Source organism: Lepidochelys kempii, chromosome 11 (assembly GCF_965140285.1).
Source record: "Lepidochelys kempii isolate rLepKem1 chromosome 11, rLepKem1.hap1, whole genome shotgun sequence".
NCBI lineage: Eukaryota > Metazoa > Chordata > Testudines > Cheloniidae > Lepidochelys > Lepidochelys kempii.
Genome location: NC_136390.1, coordinates 38,901,840 through 38,920,629, shown reverse-complemented (window position 1 = coordinate 38,920,629; position 18,790 = coordinate 38,901,840). Strand labels below are relative to the sequence as shown.

General features: G+C 38.5%; 1 protein-coding gene across 4 annotated transcripts; it reads right to left on the bottom strand.

Moving 5' to 3' along the window:
• Positions 1–80: 80 nt before the first annotated feature.
• BBS5 (Bardet-Biedl syndrome 5) lies at positions 81–18,403 on the bottom strand. 4 transcript variants are annotated; one of them, XM_073305760.1, is made up of 12 exons: positions 18,179–18,403; positions 16,267–16,349; positions 12,832–12,897; positions 10,867–10,916; positions 10,346–10,473; positions 6,933–7,068; positions 5,818–5,913; positions 5,206–5,268; positions 4,150–4,284; positions 3,946–4,029; positions 1,924–1,947; positions 81–1,806 (listed from the first exon to the last, which is right to left on the bottom strand). In XM_073305760.1, exons 1-12 carry the CDS (start codon positions 18,238–18,240, stop codon positions 1,705–1,707), a joined length of 1,029 nt encoding a protein of 342 aa, XP_073161861.1. In that variant the 5' UTR covers positions 18,241–18,403; the 3' UTR covers positions 81–1,704. The 4 variants fall into 4 exon arrangements, with proteins under 4 accessions (XP_073161861.1, XP_073161862.1, XP_073161863.1 ...); XM_073305761.1 differs by lacking the exon at positions 18,179–18,403 and adding an exon at positions 17,915–18,154; XM_073305762.2 differs by lacking the exon at positions 5,206–5,268.
• Positions 18,404–18,790: the final 387 nt, after the last annotated feature.

Here is an 18,790-nt window from a genome sequence, read left to right as displayed (position 1 = left end):
CAGATATTTTGTGCTAGGATGTTTTTTCATACTCACATATATCATATCTGAAAAGATAATTCAGTTCTGGAGAAATAATGTAATGAAAAATATGTATTTTATTTTGGATTTGCACTTAACAATACATGATAATTTGTTTGCAAGTTAAAATATGAAAAGAGTCTCCAAGCAAAATTCCACTTAATTATTTACAAATGAAGCTCCAATTTTTTTATTCTTAAAATGTAGTTCTCACTCCAGATCATTTTCCTAGACATATTATCAGTTCCCTTCCCCCTCTCCCCAAGTATTTGTTTTTAAGTTTTCATTTTAGGGAAACATTAAAAGTGACATCAGTAAGGGGTATCCTCTATCCATTTAAATGAAGGTAATATGTACGCTAGAGACAGAATAGAAAATGTTTTTTAAAAAAATGAATGCCACAAATGAAAATTCTTTCATCAATGAGAGTGTTCACAAAACTAAAAATTGAGAAAAAAGAGCCTTTGTATTAATAGTACAAACTGTTAATAGTTTAACAAAGTAAGAAGAGCAGATTTAGAAAATATACATGAGTTAGGTACTCACAAATTATTTTTGTTAAAAGTTTCAGGATTTAGGCAGGGAAGGCTTAGATTTCGATTAAATTTGGAAATGTAGAAGTTTAACAACCCAGAATTTGCTTAACATGCTTTAGTGACAAAGGGCTTGATCTTGCTCCCACAGAAGTCAATGGCAAAACACCCATTAATGGGACTTAAATGGGAGCAGGATTGGGCACCAACTTTTATAAATACATTTGATATAAACAGGATTTCATTTAATTATAGTTTTATGTATATAAGTTTTACACAAATATTTAACAGGCTTTTCTTCCTTTCCATACCACAGTGAAGTCACTGGTGCAGTCAGCTGCTACAACAACAGCTGAAAGGAGAGCTCATTTGACTTTTTCCATTTATAGGAAATAGTGTGTAAGGTCTCATCTCACTAAAAAACATAACAGCTGCATCTCCCCTTTAAACAATAAATGACTCAATTCTCTCTGCATATAACACAACATTCTAAAGGTCTGATGGGTCAGAAGCAAAAGATATGTAGTGTGTGATTCTTTCCTGATTATCTCCTTTAAAAAACAAACGAGTCAGTGCTTTCTGAAAAAAATTTGTACTGGAGTCTTTGGATGAAAATTAGTACCTGGAATGATGATTGAGATACAGTACATGAAGTTCTATATGTAATACGAAAACTAACAGTTACACTTGGAATAGTACAGTACTTTGTCAAAATGATATTAATACCACAATACTGCCATGATAAACTATTCTTTCTAAAAAAAAAAGTTTCCCACGTTTATATATTTTTGTTTTTATTCCCCTAAATAACATTTTAAGAATGTGTCACAAAAGTTGCTATGGAAATGTTGTTTAGATAAAATTATAGATCAGTACATTTTTTTTCTATAAGCAAATAAATAATTTAAAACTTTAGCACAAGAAATATATACAAAAACATACAAAATACAATTGTTACAAATGTACAATTTCTTTAACAAGTTTTCTTTCACAAAATCAGTTAACTATGCACTGTATGATATTTATACGTTCCTTCTCTTTGGTATAGTTGTTCTGTCTTACTCAAATATTTTCAGTCTTCCTAAAGATCTGGTAGTAACATAATGACTACATGCCTTGCACGGATTAGGAAAATAATGTTAAATCTAAATCAACCCATTACTTCCCAGAGTCCCTGAAGCGTGAATCCATCCTTCAGTTTCTCTATTGCTAGTCCCAGTTCTTCTGAAAATACAGGTTCCCGATCTTGTTGCTTTTTTGGAGGTGAAGGGCATAGGGAGGAGGAACAAATAAAAGACAAGTTTCATTAGAATCTGTGAATAGTGAATTATTAAATAATATGCATTTTACAATGTTAAAGTGTTCTTACCTTATTACCATCAGCAAAGTAAGCCTACAAAGAGAAAAAAAAAAGTATCATAAACCCGCCTAAATGATTTAAAATTGTTTTCTTATGTACAATTTAAAAAAATACTTTCCATTTACCATTAATACCTTTTTATATCTACACAGAGATACTTTTAGGCTTCTCAGTTCTATTAACTTTACATTTTAAAATAAATTTCAGTATTAAACAAAATCCCTTTTATTTAAAACTGCATTTGGCATGTTTTCTGAGATTTACATATGTGCTTGGTAGAATCTTTTACTTTCATTTTATAAATAAGACTAAAAATTCACTCTGGGTTGAAATTTACTATGCAAAACTTCAACCAGAAAGCAGTGACTTAATATAAAATAGTCTATCTAAATAACTGCTAAAATGTCTGTTGTAATAAATGTGTGTTTTTCATGATAAAACAGAGGCAGAACTGATGGCATCCTCATAGTTCCTGCTGCACATGCAGCAACATTTACTATTCAGTTTCTCAAAATGGGCTCTTTATATCATCTTGGGGAATGCTCATAAAAATTAAAAATAACATTATCAAAATGATTAGTCAACAACACTAATGGGCTAATCTAACACTTACGCAAAGTCATTCCTGTCTCATGCAAAGACCTGTATAAAGAGGTGGGCTTTATACCATCCCCTGAAAATCAGACTGAGTCTTGGACAAGCACAGGAAGCAAATTCCAGCATCAAGGGCTCTTCTCTGAGAGGTCCAGGCCAGCAGCTCCTAGACCTTTAAATCTAGGGATTTAGCAAAAAGTGTCTCAGCTGACCTCAGCTGTCTTGGTGGGCCAAAGCATTTTCCCGAATAGGCCTGAAATCACATGGGACTGTACAGAATACTAACGCCTTCAATTACAATAACAGACTATTAAGGAGCCAGCCTGTGGAATTCAGATGAAATATGTTCCCTGTGGCAACTACCGCTAAGCAAGTAGATCACTACATTCTGTACCAGCTACAGCTTCCAAATATTATTCTAGGATAGTTAAATACAGAGCACATTAGATTAATCCAAAGTAGAAGTGACAAAGGCATAGATAACCCAGACAAAATCCAAATGTAAGAGAAAAGGATTGTAACTGTGATGACAAGCTCACAGAAATAAAAGTACTCTGGGCACTGAAACCAAAAAATAAACCAAAACAAAAGAAAAAAACCCATAAGAAAAGAGGGGGGAAAAAAAAGAAAGGAAATTACAGACTGAAAGAAGAGAAAAAGGAAAAATATAGAGATTAAAAAACTGAAGGTTAGCAGGACAGATAAGGGATAGGAAAGAAGAAAAGTAAGGGCAGACTAGTAGGATTGGTTTTAGGATTGTTGAGTCTACCAGATTTCAAAGGTGAACTATGACAATGTGTATTTTGGGTTAGGCTACCATATAAAAATACTTGTGCACTCTTCTGTTTATACTAAAAAACAGTTTCTGGGTGTAGGGAAAGAACTACATTTAAAATAATTTCAGAAAAGACTCCACCTCATCAGAATATCCTCTTGTGTTTGTATCAATGGAAGTTGTAGGTACTCATCACTTCTTCATATTAGGTTAAGGGACAACAGTTACTATCACCTTTTCCTAAAATCTTGTGGGGGCAAATACTGAGACAACCTTCTAGACACAACATTATCAAATCAATCTGCCCAGAAAGAAAGAAGACTTAATTTTAATATCTGTATGATCTGATTAAACTACAAGCTTTTAGACCCTGCTGGACCTTAAAGCATGCTGCAAGTTGCTTGTGACTGCTACTTTAAACACCAACTACCTTGACTGTCAATAATCATTTGAAACATAGCTCTTTCTACAGAGACTGTTGAAAAAAGCTTATATATTTACAGTTAGAGACTATAGCATAGTTTTGGACTTTATGCCCAAAAGACATCTAAATATGTTATCTAACATCAGAAGACCAAACATATATTTTAGTAGGAACCCAAGTCCATAAATGATTTATATTTAAATAATCAAACAACAATTGTTTTTCTGGAGTAGCTTACCACAAAAGCATCTGTCTGTTCATCAGATTCGATTTCCACATCATCCTGAACCTGTTCGACTGTCAGATCTTCAAGAGGTTGAGGCTGTAAATTGGAGACAATGAAGTAAACAAATACATTTATATATAATGTTTTTAATATAATTTTATTTCTTCTGTTAGTGCAATGCTGCATGTAGCTTCTGTAATAAAAGGAACAGCATACCTTTTCTTCCATTTCATAATCCACTCCAAATATAGGGCTAGCTGAGTAAACTCTATACAGTGAATTTATTTCTTTCACTGCCTCCTGTAGTTTCTCCACAGGGTCTATTTTAAAACCAAGTACATATCCTCCACTCTACAAGAAAAGAAAAATATGTACTCAAATTAATTAATTTTTACTATATAAAAGATATATATACTTATAGACTAAGTACTTCCTCTTGACTTGACAGGCATTTCTTAATACTAACAGTGAGGACTTTTATATAAGCATTTTATACATTTCAAACTGCTGTACAAACCCTGGGTGCAATTCTGGCCCATGGACTTCCAGTGGGCTAGGATTTCACACCCTGTGAAGTATAAAAGCTATGCACTGCTATTCTGTTTTACAGATGGGAAACAGAGACATGGAGACGTCAAGAGAAAACTGAAAATCAGTAGCAAGTCTAGGATCTGTATTCAGGAGTTTCGAGCTGCTCAATAAATGCTTCATCCATTAGATCGTAAGTGCTATTGTGAAGGTAGCTTTTCAGTTATAATGAATGCATTTGATGTAGCCAAAAATAGTTTTTTTTCAACTGTAGAAACGTTTTTGATCATGGTCACTAGTAGAAGAAATTACCAACCTTTTACAGAGAGTAGCAAAGATGACAATTTTTTTTAATGGTATTTTTTTAATGGTATTTAGCTGCACAGTGCTAAAAGTAATCCATTATTACTCTCCCTAAACCAGAGTTCCTGCGTAACAAGGCATTACCTAAATAAATAAATTAACTGGCCATGCTGGCCAGTTTGTGTTTCAGTCAGAGACCTCATTAATCAGCTGATGGTTCATTCATCAAAATCTTTGTTCAATAAATTCATAACTCAACAGCCATATTTTCACCACAATTTTGGCCTCTTATGTAGCCAAGTTTTCTTGAGTTTAAACTCTAAAGAGCATATAGGAGTTCAGTCTATTCATTGTTTAAAAAATAGCACACTGAATATCAGAATTACATAGCTATATAGGTAAAAATGAAAGTAACTAAAGAATGCTATTAAATCATCTTACCTGCTGAGAACTTTCTATGACAAGTGCCAAGCCAAACTTTGAGTCTCTAATCTTTATTGAACGCTGGTTGTAAAGTAAAAAGAGGTAAAGTGTGTTTTTAAAAATGGTGTTCTTTAATTCCTTGATACAAACAATTTATTAATACTATTAACTACGATTATCAGCTCTGAATGCGTGGCATCTTCAGCCATTTGGAAGTCCAAATCTGAACCACTGACAGCTGGCGGAGGAGTATTCCATCGGAAATGATGACAAGGTCTTGGCAGTGTTCCTTTCTGAAAACTTTGATCAAAAGATGAATTCCAGCGGTCACATACAGTGGTGTACACTACTGACACTGGAGCAGCAGCATGGTAAGCACCATGGAAATTAGAAATGCAGAGCAGATCCAAGCATCCAGCTCCTGATCCTGAAAGCCTTGATTTTTCAAGGAATCTGGACAGAAAGTCTGCTCTGCAACAGATATTAATAGGGCCAAATCTTCCCTGAGATAAGGGCATGCAACTCCCTTTATGTTCAATGTGAGTTAGGTGTGTGAATCGAAGGTTGGAATTTGACCCATATCATACAATATTTAGGTTTAAAAAGGATTGTTGAAGTTAAGATACTTACAATTTGCAGATATGGTATGCTGACATTAAAGCTGTCATTCATATTTGCATGCCAAACTATTCTCACATTAGTAATGAAAAAGGTCCCCAGATTTCCCTGTAAAAAATAGATATATCAGAATTCCTTTGAAATGTAGGGCCTGTTTTCATTTGCATACCCTACTCATATCCTGCACTGAAATGCTAATATAATGGAACTCCGCATTCAGTTCAATTAGGATTTGATGCTGCCTAACTGAAGTCAATTGGAGTGTTACCACTGACTTCAATGGGAGCAGGAGAAGATCTTAAAAAAGACTATCACTAGTCAAGTGGTGAAAACCCTTGGGGGATTGCTATTACTGCAGCAAACCAGGATCACACTACAGCACAGTGAACCTTAGAGGATAATGTGAAACTTTCAAGTGTTGTTCACTGTATAGTTCCAGAACTGGTATACTGTACAAGTACAATGGCATGTGCGTTAAATTTAAGTGACTGGGGAGATGTGTGCCAAAATCAAAACTGGAGCATAGAGGAAAGAACTCTTAGTCATCAAGACTGATGTTATGCCCATTTTGGACTAAAATTACACAGACAAATAACAGCTTCAATTTTGTTCCATGCCCTAAACAAGTACAAATAATAGTGCCCTGGAGAAGAACACCAACATATTGTACATGTCACTTGCAACCACTAGTCTCTCCCCATCCCCAAGAAATAATCTTCTATAGTTGCTAGCAACTAAAAAACAAAGGAAAACATGCAGTCAAAAGCTGCAAGTAGATTATACAAATATGCAGCAAAGTGTTTTAGAAATAGCAGGGTATACTTTCAGGATGATACACAGACCATTAGGCTCTCAAATACTTCTTGTTAATAGGAGCTGTGTATCTAGTTCCTTGTATATAGAGCTGAAAATGTCTCACAAATGTCATGACAGGTTGCTAAGAGGAGTACTCTGTTATACTGAATAGCATACACACAGGATGGACAGCTTCTCATGTAACCCACTCATGAACTGAACCAAAAGAGAATTCCTGTGAGGTTATAGAACTATAATAGTACAGTTGCTAGGAAGATGAAAAACAAAGCACAGTTTTAGTAAAATTGCATATACTCTTGTTTTAACTATACCTGGTCGCTAGATAAATTCCAGACTCCATTGATTTTGTCATATACTTGTTCTTGCGGTAATAATCTCAGTTGCTTGTTTTGAATCAATGCACTTCTCAGCTTAAGATCACGGTACATTTTAGAAGTTTCATAAGCTCTACAAATAAAAATACATGCCAAAGCTGAAGATTTCAATGTCTTTCATAGTTCATATTAACACAGGTTTATAAAATATTTCAAACATCCCACTTCAATTATCTACATTCTACAAATAAGTTCAGCAATTTTATTAAACCTTCACTAAGTAGAATATCTGTTGTTGGGGGTGTGGTGTTTTTTTTTTTTTTTTTTGAAAAACTAAAAACCATTTTAAAAATTACTTTTTAGCTTGAAATCAATTTTTGTCTTTTGCAGTGTTCTGATGCATGCTGTCACTTTTCTGCACCTTGCAGTTCTCCTCTTTTAGCTGTTAAAATGCAACCAAAGCCTTGCTGTTCACACATTATATACAGTATGGACATTGGGAAACATTTAATTTTCAACTCAGATCAGGCACAAATATGCTGTGTGTATAAGATATACACAAATCACTATTCCACAATTTTTAATTATGTATATAGTGTAGATCAGTGTTCATGCCATTAGACTATGTACATGTTCACATCTATATAACTTATTCTTTAGGGGTGAAATCCTGGCCTCAATGGGCTTTTCAATCAAGTCATGATTCCTCCCTTGATTTACAGTAAATGATTCACTACTATTATGCAAATATTTCAATTAAAAGTGTACTTTACTTATTAATATTGGTTTTTACCTTGAAAGAACTTAATAGTGAAATTAACTCTAGTGTTATTTAGAAATCAGAAAAAATTTTTCCCCCTAATATCATACAGGCTACTTTAAACCATAGGAATTATTTAAAATCATTACCTGTAGAACTTAAGCTTTTGTATTCAAACTAGGGCTGTCAAGCAATTAAAAAATTAATCATGATGAATTGCATGATTAAAACAATTAATCACTATTAATCGTGCGATTAATCACAGTTAAACAATAACAGAATGCCATTTAGTTAAATATTTTTGGATGTTTTCTACATTTTCAAATATATTTCAATTACAACACAGAATACAAAGTGTACAGCACTCACTTTATATTTATTTTTTATTAAAAATATCTGTGCTGTAAAAAAACAATCATATTTTTCAATTCACCTCACGCAAGTACTGTAATGCAATCCCTTTATCATGAAAGTTGAACTTAAAAATGTAGAATTATGTACAAAAAAAAATTGCATTCAAAAATATAAATTTAAAACTTTAGAGCCTACAAGTCCACTCAGTCCTACTTCTTGTTCAGCCAGTCACTCAGGGCATGTCTACACTTACCAGGGGATCAATGCACGGGGATCGATGCATTGGCGGTTGATTTAGTGGGTCTAGTGAAGACCTGCTAAATCGACCGCAGGTCGCTCTCCCGTTGACTCCTGTACTTCACCTGAATGAGAAGCGCAGTGAAATCAACGGGAGAGTGTCTCCCATCAACATTGCATAGCGTGGACGCCATACGTAGCTGAAGTTGCGTAACTTAGATTGATCTCCTCCCGTAGTGCAGACAAGGCCTCAGACAAACAAGTTTTATTTACATTCGCCGGAGATAATACTGCCCACTTATTGTCTACAATGTCACCCAAAAATGAAAACAGGCATTCGCATGGCACTGTTGTAGCCAGCGTTGCAAGATAATTATGTGCCAGATGTGCTAAAGATTCATATGTCCCTTCATCTTCAACCACCATTCCAGAGGACATGTGTTCACACTGATGACGGGTTCTACTCTATAACAATCCAAAGCAATGCAGACAGATGCATGTTAACTCTCATCATCTGAGTCAGATGTCACAAGCAGAAGGTTGATTTTCTTTTTTGGTGGTTTGGGTTCTATAGTTTCCATATCAGAGAGTTGCTCTTAAGACTTCTGAAAGCATACTCCACACCTCGTCCCTCTCAGATTTTGGAAGGCACTTCAGATTCTTAAACCTTGGGTCGAGTGCTGTAGCTATCTTTAGAAATCTCACATTGCGTTTTGTCAAAACTGCAGTGAAAGTGTTCTTAAAACAAACAACATGTGCTGGGTCATCCGAGATTGCTATAATATGAAATACATGGCAGAATGCGGGTAAAACAGCAGGAAAGATACTATTTTCCCCCAAGGAGTTCAGTCAAAATTTAATTAACGCATTTTTTTTAACGAGAATCATCAGCATGGAAGCATGTCCTCTAGAATGGTGGCCGAAGCATGAAGGGACATACAAATGTTTACCATATCTGGCATGTAAATACCTTGCAATGCTAGCTACAAAAGTGCCATGCGAATGCCTGGTCTCACTTTCAGATGACATTGTAAATGTCACTATTTCCCTTAAATGTAAATAAACTTGTTTGTCTTAGCGATTGGCTGAATAAGAAGTAGGACTGAGTATGCTTGTAGGCTCTAAAATTTTACGTTGTTTTGTTTTTGAGTGTAGTTATGTAACAAAAGAATTCTACATTAGTAAATTGCACTTTCACGATAAAGAGATTGCACAACAGTACTTGTATGAGGTGAATTGAAAAATACTATTTCTTTTATCACTTTTACAGTGCAAAAATAATATAAAGTGAGCACTGTACACTCTGTATTCTGTGTTGTAATTTAAATCAATATATTTGAAAATGTAGAAAAACGTTCAAAAATATTTAATAAATTTCAATTGGTATTCTATTGTTTAACGGTGCGATTAAAACTGTGATTAATCGCAATTAATTTTTTTGAGTTAATCGTATGAATTCACTGCAATTAATCAACAGCCCTAATTCAAACAAATTCCAGGTCATTTATGAAAGCAAGATGAATGGTTTTGATGCAAATCAATTGACAAATTTTATTTAAATCAAAACATAGTTAAGACAAAACCACGTAGTGAATCTTTAATAGAATGCAAGGATGACCCAGGAGAAGAATCCAAGAATTTTAGTTTCACCTAATAATTGATAACTGTTCCAATGGAATTTTTTTCTTAGGTTTGCACTGGAGTTATTGTAACCTGTACTGTGCTCGGGCCAGAGCCTGCAGTCTTCATTCACGTCACATTCCACTTTGAGTGAAAGTTTTGGCTGAGGCAGGGTGTGGGATATTGTCCCTAGTCAAAAACATATATGAATGAAATGAGTTTTACGGTATTTATTCATTTAATTGGACTCATAGGCTTTCTGCCCCTCATCTCTCCACCCCACATTTTAAGATTCCTTGCTCATATTTCAAATACTTCTGTGGACTTTACGTATGTGAGAGTATGTGATGGGTGCATCAGTGATAGCAATCCCAAATTCTGCATATATACTTGATTTACTATAATTTTTAAAAATTAAACTTTATTTTAAGAAAGGTACCTGTGTACAGCAATAACTGAAGTGAAAAGTCTGGGACTCCCAGGAACCACATTAGTAAATATGAACTCGAACCGTGTATTGTTACATTTAGTTAATATATAAAGAGCTTCTGTCTGTCCTCGTAGTTTCTATAAGAAAAATTGTTAATATTTAACATTTTGTAAACAACACAGAGAATCAGCAATCCAAGCATGCTATTTTTTTTTTGGTCATATTCTAATTATAATCACTTAAGGTGAAATTCTGGCCCCCAGAGCAGTCTATGGAAGTTTTACACTGACTTCCTGACCCCCTGGTTATTAAAATCCAGGCCCCACCAAAGTTACTATTTCCCCCCCAAGAATCTTATAATAATAAACCCTCTCCTTAGAAAATTAAAAGTTTATTTCTAAATATTTAAAATAAAAAATTCACTACTATTTTATTTCTATGATTAAAGATGAACTTTCAGATTATATAGTGAAATGAGTGTTTATGGTACTTTTACACCTTTTTAATTTAAGAAGTATTTTGAAACTTACTGAGTTAGCGGTTCTCGTGGTTATATTTATAATGCAGTTGTAACCAACAGCTAAAAATTGGGGGGGGAGGGGAGAAAAAAGCACAGTTTTGATCACAAGAAAATTCTCAGTTATACAGAACAATACTGTTAGAGCATTGCTTGGGACACTGATTGTGAAAAGCCCACATTATGATAGGCTGGCTACGCCTTTTACATTATGTCATACCTGTTCCCAGCTAGAATCTGACCCTTAAAAACAAATCCCTACCACTATTATATTAATATTGTTGTGAGGATCCCAGGAGCTAAGAGTGAAAAAATAACAGAAGCAGTTTGGGTAAGGGAATGGATAGTGTGTCTGAAAAGAAGAGAATGAGGGGACAGAGGGAAAAGAAGGTAACATTTTTAAAATGCTTTATTGCCCTGACCACAACAGTTTGTGTTATAAAAACTAAGACTTCCCCGTTTTTAATCTTTCTGCTAGAACAGTGTTTCCCAAACTTGGGACGCCGCTTGTGCAGGAAAAGCCCCTGGTGGGCCCAGCCGGTTTGTTTACCTGCCACGTCCGCAGGTTCGGCCGATTGTGGCTCCCACTGGCCGCGGTTCGTTGTGCCTGGCCAATGGGGGCTGCGGGAAGTTGCGCGGGCCAAGAGACGTACTGGCCACCGCTTCCTGCAGCCCCCATTGGCCGGGCACAGCGAACCGCAGCCAGTGGGAGCTGCGATCGACCGAACCAGCGGACGCGGCAGGTAAACAAACCGGCCGGGCCCTCCAGGGGCTTTCCCTGAACAAGCAGCATCCCAAGTTTGGGAAACACTGCGCTAGAAAATATTAATAGAAATGATATAAATTTATACGGAATAAGGCTGCAACAATGAAATAAGTAAAGACCAACTAGCTCCCTAGTTGTGGGGAGATTATGCAGTCTTGAAAGCTAGGGTAAGGTGGCAGGTAAAAGGATAAGGATGTTTATATCTTTACATGATGCACAAGGCAGTCTATCCTAGTATTTTTGCACCTATTAATACTACTCTCAAGGTCATCATTCAACACCTACACTGATGTCCAGTGTGAGATAATCTAGAATTAGCAAACTCACTCACTCATTAATACTTGCTGTTATTTGTCAATAAATTACCTTGTATTATCTGTTATATGTATTACTTTGACAGTTATAAGATAATCAATTTTTAAAATATCTAAAATTTTGAAGGATAGAATTGCCTCTGCTTATAGCAGGGGTGAATCTGTACTTGAGACCATAAGCAAACTTTATACAACTTGGAAAAAAATATCACCACAAATACATAATACAATATAGGGGGGATTGAGTTTGTGAGCATCGGGACTTCTACTTTCTTGGCGACTGGAAATTGAGTATCTGGAGCAAAATGCCTGCTGAACAAATGTACCATGACACATACTACCGTTCTGCAAGCTACTTAAAAATATGCTTGACTTTAAGCATCTGAGCAGTTTCATTGAATACTCATGTAACTGAAGTTAGATGTGTTTAAGTAGCCTGCTGAATCAGGGCCCACAACAGTAAATGATATATTTCTGAGGAGAGAAAAACTGAGGATCAAGATTAAATCAGAATAAAGAAGTGGCAACAGCATATACTGATATGACAAGATGGCAATTCAAAGTACAGTAAAACGAAACAGTTTTTCCTAGGCAAACCTTCAAATTCCACAGACTTTAGGAAAACTATAACACACTTTGTTGTGATCTTCAGAATTCTAGTTTGAGAAATTGTTATTAAACATTGACAGTTTATCTAGGAATTATTATATCAATTCTATATTACTGAAAGGAATAATGAATACTGCTGGCTTATACCCAGGTTAGATAGCAATGGGAGACTGAAGAGTTTATTAGATTGTAACTTTATTGCTATACTCATTACTGTTGTGAAAATTCAGCATACTACCACATAAAAAAACACAAAACTTTATTCATCTTAACTAAAGGGGATACTTACAGAGATTGACTCTAGGTAATGCCAATGAGTGCCAAATAATCCGTAAATTTGTCACTAGAAGTCTACCTGGAAACAAAGAGTGCAACATTTTTCATTAAATTTGATGACAACTATCCAGATTAAATGTGAGATTTCAAAGTTGTTCCAGAAAACTTAACATTTAAACATAACTGCCTCCCTTCCTCTTCCTGAAAAACCCCTGCAAAACAAATGCCAATCTGATCTTTCTTTTGTTGTAAAAACCTTTATTTTAGATGGAGTTCATTACCACCATAGAATGACACTGAGTCATGTTCAGCACCTACGCCAAGATCCTATTAGAGGAATGGGTTTCCTCCAGGTGACTGTGCAGCTACCAGTGCAATGGTGGTCGTGAACCTTAAATGGGTCTCACACACAAAAAGGGAGCTTTAGGCTAACAACTCTTATATAGCGTTGTCAGCTAGAGAAAGGACTAAGGTTCTGTTATAAGAAAGATCCCTCAGGTTGGCAATCAGGAAGGAGGGAAACAAATAGTTTCTGATATAGAACTGGGTGACTTTTTTGACAAAGTAGTTTATTCACTGAAAAAAATGCAGTTTCAGGTTAGTCAAAACTAGTTGCGAATGTGCGCTTATTGCAAATAGTTTCAGTCAAACTAAAAAACAAAATAACTTTGGTAATGTTAAAACAAATGATTTTGACATATCTGAGACAATGTGTTTGATTTTTTGGGCTAAATTTACAGGATGGCCAGGGGCAATGGTGGCAACAGTAGCACAGCTGCCTTCCTAATAACCTTTACTCTAGGCATTAGGCCCCTCACCTGGGACGTAAAAAAACCCAAATACAGTTCCCCCCCAGTCTCTCGCTGATGTGGAGAAAGGATATCCCAATATTGCACAAGATTTCCCCAACCATTCTGTTTGGGGTATTCTGGGGTAGGTCTCTTTCAATTTCTCAAACAGGGTTTGGAACAGGGACTTGAACGTGGATCTTCCCCACCTCAGGTGAGCCCTAACCACTAAGCCATACTCATTCTCATTCTCTCTCTAGCCCAGTGACTATTCAAGTATTTTATCTGAAGCAGTATAACTTCAACAGGAATGACTGAAACACCTGCTTCACAACATCCCACAGCCCAGTGGATAGGGGATTCTCTTGAAATCTGGGAGACCTACGTTCAAATTCCTTCTCCACATCAGGCAGATGGAAGAATTGAATATAGGTCTTCTACATTCAAGGAGAGTGCCCTACAGGTTATAAGTTGGGTACCACCACCACCTACTCCTCCTCCAGTTATTTTGTGAATCTAGCCCTTCATTTCCTTTGCTTTTATTTTAAAAAGTTAAAAATACCCAGAAATGAGACTGAACATTTCAGATTAAAAAAATTGTTTGCTCCAAATCAAAGTTTTTGCTGATGTCTTTGATTTGTTTAATTTTTTTTTTTGTAATCTACAGTTTTGGAGCAAATCGAAACCCCTCCAGCCACCAGAACTGCCAGAGAACCAAAAAGTCAGCTATTCGCCCAGTTCTACTCCCATACACCAGTGACACCCACAAGAGGTAAGCCCTAAAAACAAAAAACAGTTATGGATTTCACTCCCATTCCTTTTCCCTCACATATCATGGAAGCTGCAGTAATCTTCATGGAAACAATAAACAGAATCTATAAAGGACTACTGGTGGTGGGTGGGAGGATGAGGAGTTCATTTACATGAGCTTTCTTCCCAAGTAGCCCTATACCCATGCACATTATGCAGATCCCCTCTATTCCTTCTGCTTGCACATCAGCCCAACCATCTTCAGGAGTGTTTGGCTGAGTATGAAGGCAGCTTATGTGGCTATGAAGGAGCAGAGAGACAGCTGCCAGGCACAGCAGGGGTTAAAGAAAATCTGTGGGTTCAGCTAGCCCTGCCCCGTTATACCTGTAGCCAATGCCAGGGCTGGAAGGGGGAGAAAAGAAGGGAGCCTGGCTCAGTCAGGTACTCACTGGTGAAGAGGTGGGAGCTTTTTGTGTGTCTACCTGAAGGCACAGATGTAACCAACCAACCAACCAGCCAATGCAGCCACTGGAAGCAAGCAAGCAAGCCTTCCCCTGCTAAGGGGAATCTACTGCCAAGCCCCAACCATGGGGAAACTGGACTAGCAGGGCCATGCCCCAAGCTAAAAGACTTCCATAAGGAGCAACTCAGACAACAGGTCCTGAGCATCCCCGTCATGGCTAGGAACAAGATCCATCTCCCCTGTCTAGGAGTGTGAGTGGCCCAGGACTCTGAGCCAGGACCTGAGGGAAAGGAGGGCAGGTCCCCCCTCCAGCCCCTAACCAATGATATAGCTGCTAGGCTGCCTGGCCACTGAAGGCCCTAGCACAGTGGTGAATATCCCTTACTACTGTATAAGAAAGGCCCAACATTTTGCTCTAAGTAGAGATAAAGGAATTATTCTCCTCTGTGGGTTCTTCTATTAAAGGGCTTTTCAATAATGAAAAGATCTCACATTGTATTTAAGTTCCTGCATCAGGATGGCTCATGAATTAATTTAAACAAATTAAAGAGTTCCAGTTCCTGCAACAAGTTGATAAATGAAGATTTTGTTACCATTTCGAACAGTCCTCTGAGAAATAGGCTATATCATTTTAAAATGTAGTTACCTGATGATAACATCATTTTAAAACCTAGTCCAATGACACTCTGATGAATTTACCACTTCTTTTGTCCACAGAAGCACCTTAAACTATGATGAGAGAAACCACTGAGATAATTAGAGAGTACAATAAATCTTGAAAAGAGAAATCCTCTTGTGTTATAAAATTTAAACAACTTCCCACTAAAACTAGACATTATACAGTTGTAGTACAGGCCTATACAACCTTTTGCAGGATTATCGCTTAAGATCACCAAGTTGTTTTTAGGGAGGAAACTGAACCCAAATGAATTGCTTCCTAACCAGGCTTTCAATTCCAAACAAACCCACAGGTACAGTCTTTCCATCACCTATTTTGCTTTTCATCAAACCCATGCCATTGGCACCGACTGCACTACCTGATGAATACCCTTGAGAGAACAGATATATGTCTGGTAGTACAAGTACACTAGTATAGTCTGCATTATAGTCTACATGTTTGTTTTTCCTAAGATCTTTTTCAGAGAGAAGACTAATGACCAATATCAGATATACATACAGTAGCTCTCTCTTACAAGGTTCACAGACAACTGTAGAACATTACTTGCTAGATCTGCATTTTTCTTTCAGAAATAACCTAACTTCAGGTATAATCATTTTCTAATGGCATAATTCTTTCCTTTCTGACAATTATACATTCAGGATCCACTCCTGTTCCTACTGAAGTGAGTGGGAGTGTTCCCATTAACTTCAGTGACAGCCACTTTAAACCCTCAATGATTAAACAAATTAGAAGTTAAGAGGAGAATTTCATTAGGTACGCACTTACCTCTGTCTCCATTGTTTCCTTTGGTATCTTCAATAGAATCTAAACAGTCTATAAGAACCTCTCCTGGTCTCATTTTCATTTGTCTAAAACAAGGTAACTTTATTTGTTTTGGCTATTCATTTCCATTTAAACAGACCACAAAATACTCTGGTCTAGACATAACAAAATAAGGTACAATTAAGATATTATTGGGTTTTCCCTCTCAGGCCCTGAAAAGTGGTGATCATTTCTACTCCCACATAATCCCTTTAACACCTTCTCCCCAACAAATGCAATATTCCATGGGCTGCTGTAAATATTATCGTATTTGCATAGGCATGTAGCACATCAGACGAGAAAACCTAATATTCTTCACTGTATTAATGGGAGTGTGGCGTACTCGCAGAGATGTTCCCATTTAAATACATTGAAGACTGACGGAAAGGCTGTGTGTCTGTGCAGACAGTATAAAATGACTATTATTTGTTTACGATCCAAGAAAATATTATTTGAACATTTGTAGTAATATTAATTTATATCTGAGGGATTTTTAAAACAACATGAAATGTCGGGGGGCAGGGGTTTTCAGAGCAGACAAGCTGCAGCTCAGAAAGGGTCCCGATTAGTCCCCTTCCTGATTGGTCCCTCCCCTACATCTGCAATGGCTGTTGCTGCATCCTGGGCTTATACCAGCCACCTTCGCACTGTGATGCGGGGCAACACTGCCTCCCACCTCCAGTGAGTACTCCCCCCAGCTCTCCTCCCTTGGTAGTGACCTCTTTTTTTGGGAACCGGAAATATGGTAACCCTTAAACACAATGAAGGCCAAAGTGTTCTGTAAGCAGGGGTCAGATCTGTGGGAGAGAAGTAATCTTCCAAGCGTCACCTATATGAGTCGCCAAAATGTGAAGTTACTCACTCTAGATTGTGCAGAAGTTCAAAACACAAAAGTGTGCTCTGTGAACTTTGATGTGGCTTCAGTATGCCTATGGGTTCTGCTAGGTTTCTTGGGGTTGTGAGTGTGTGGGGAGGGGGAAGCAGTATCTTCCAAAATGTCACTTACATGTACCACCAAACTGAGATTATCTTTAAATAGTATAGATCTGTGAAGATCCCGCTTTCTTGCATCAAGAATTAAACAGACAGCAATGCTGACACTTAAAATCACTGTCATCTAAGTAAACGCCTTGATTAAGTGAACAGGGCGCACATCTTTGCATTATGACAGGTTTCAGAGGAACAGCCGTGTTAGTCTGTATTGAGCTGTAGCTCACGAAAGCTCATGCTCAAATAAATTGGTTAGTCTCTAAGGTGCCACAAGTACTCCTTATCTTTGCATTAGTTACACTTAGTACACGTTTTTTGAGATTGTCTTTGCAATCACTGCAGCTGGAGCAGTACTTTTTATTTTAAATGAAAGTGGAGATTCTGGAAAATAGATCGGAGCTTCCTAGAGGATTTAGTACACAGAAGGAGCAACCTACTGCCTGTTTCTGAGCCCTGACTACACTCCAGTCCCTAAACTTAAACAGCAGGATTAATATCTGTGCTAAAACTGCAGCGAGCCTTCAGGCTTCCACAGCGTGCCCCTGCATCCCCCTGTCCTGCCCCCTCCCAGCATGCACTGCTCCCTTGTAAAAAAAAAAAAAAAAAAAAAAAGGATGCCGACCGCACATCCGAGCCGGAGGGCCTGGCGGCTCCTAGCATGTACCGCTCCGTCGCGACGTGACCAGTCACCAGCGCGGCCCCTCTCTGGGTCTCTCCCAGGCGAAGGCAGCTCCCTGCTCTAGGCCGTGCCGGGAGTTGCCTCGGGCCCTAGCGGGGCGGCCGGGGCGGGCCGGGCTCTCCGAAGCGGCCCCGCCACCCCGAGAACCAGCCCCGCAACGGGGCGGAAGGAGGCTTCGCAGAGGGGAGGCCCGGGGGCGCCACTCACTGCGGGGAGATGTCGAAGCGAACATCCCTGTCCTCCCACAGCGCGTCCAGCACAGACGTCATCACTGCCCAGGGCCCTCGCCAGGGCCCGCCAACGGCTCCGCGGAGTTCTCTCCCGCGTCCGGCACCTGTCTGGCAACTGCCCGACGTAGCGCAGCGAGGACCAAACTTCCCAGGCGCGACCGCCGTTGTGGGGGGAGCTGCCGCCGGCTCCGCCCGCAGAGCGTGGGGTGGGGCCTCTCCCTGCACCAGCCCGTCGCACGGCCCTGTCCCCAAACAGCTCTCGAGACGCGCGGTTACTGCCGCCTCGCCGGGCGGGGCGGGGGAGAGGTTCGCACTGGTTTTGTGTCGGGTGGCTCTATGCCGCGCTAGCCGTAGCCTTCCCTCTCCGCGGCCGCCTCTCCCTCCCTCCCCCCCCGGTTGAACGCAGGGCCCGCCTGCTGCGGGGGTGCCGTGGGGCTGGTTCTCCTGGGCTCTGTGCTGTACAGCGGCAGGGGGCCGACTCAGGGTCGGGGGTCTTATCTCTCCCCAAATCCAGGCTGTAAACCCGGGTCTGACCTGTGCGGACTGGGACAACGGCCACCAAGTACTGGACGCTGCTGTGCGGGTTTGC

Bases quoted from the DNA above. Each gene is read 5' to 3' on its own strand.
- BBS5 (XM_073305760.1), bottom strand. From the start codon at position 18,240: ATGACGTCTGTGCTGGACGCGCTGTGGGAGGACAGGGATGTTCGCTTC. The intron at 16,350-18,178 runs GTGAGTGGCGCC...ACCTTGTTTTAG, and splicing joins CGCTTCGACATCTCCCCGCA to ACAAATGAAAATGAGACCAG. The intron at 4,285-5,205 runs GTAAGATGATTT...CTTTTCTTGTAG, and splicing joins TCATAGAAAGTTCTCAGCAG to AGTGGAGGATATGTACTTGG.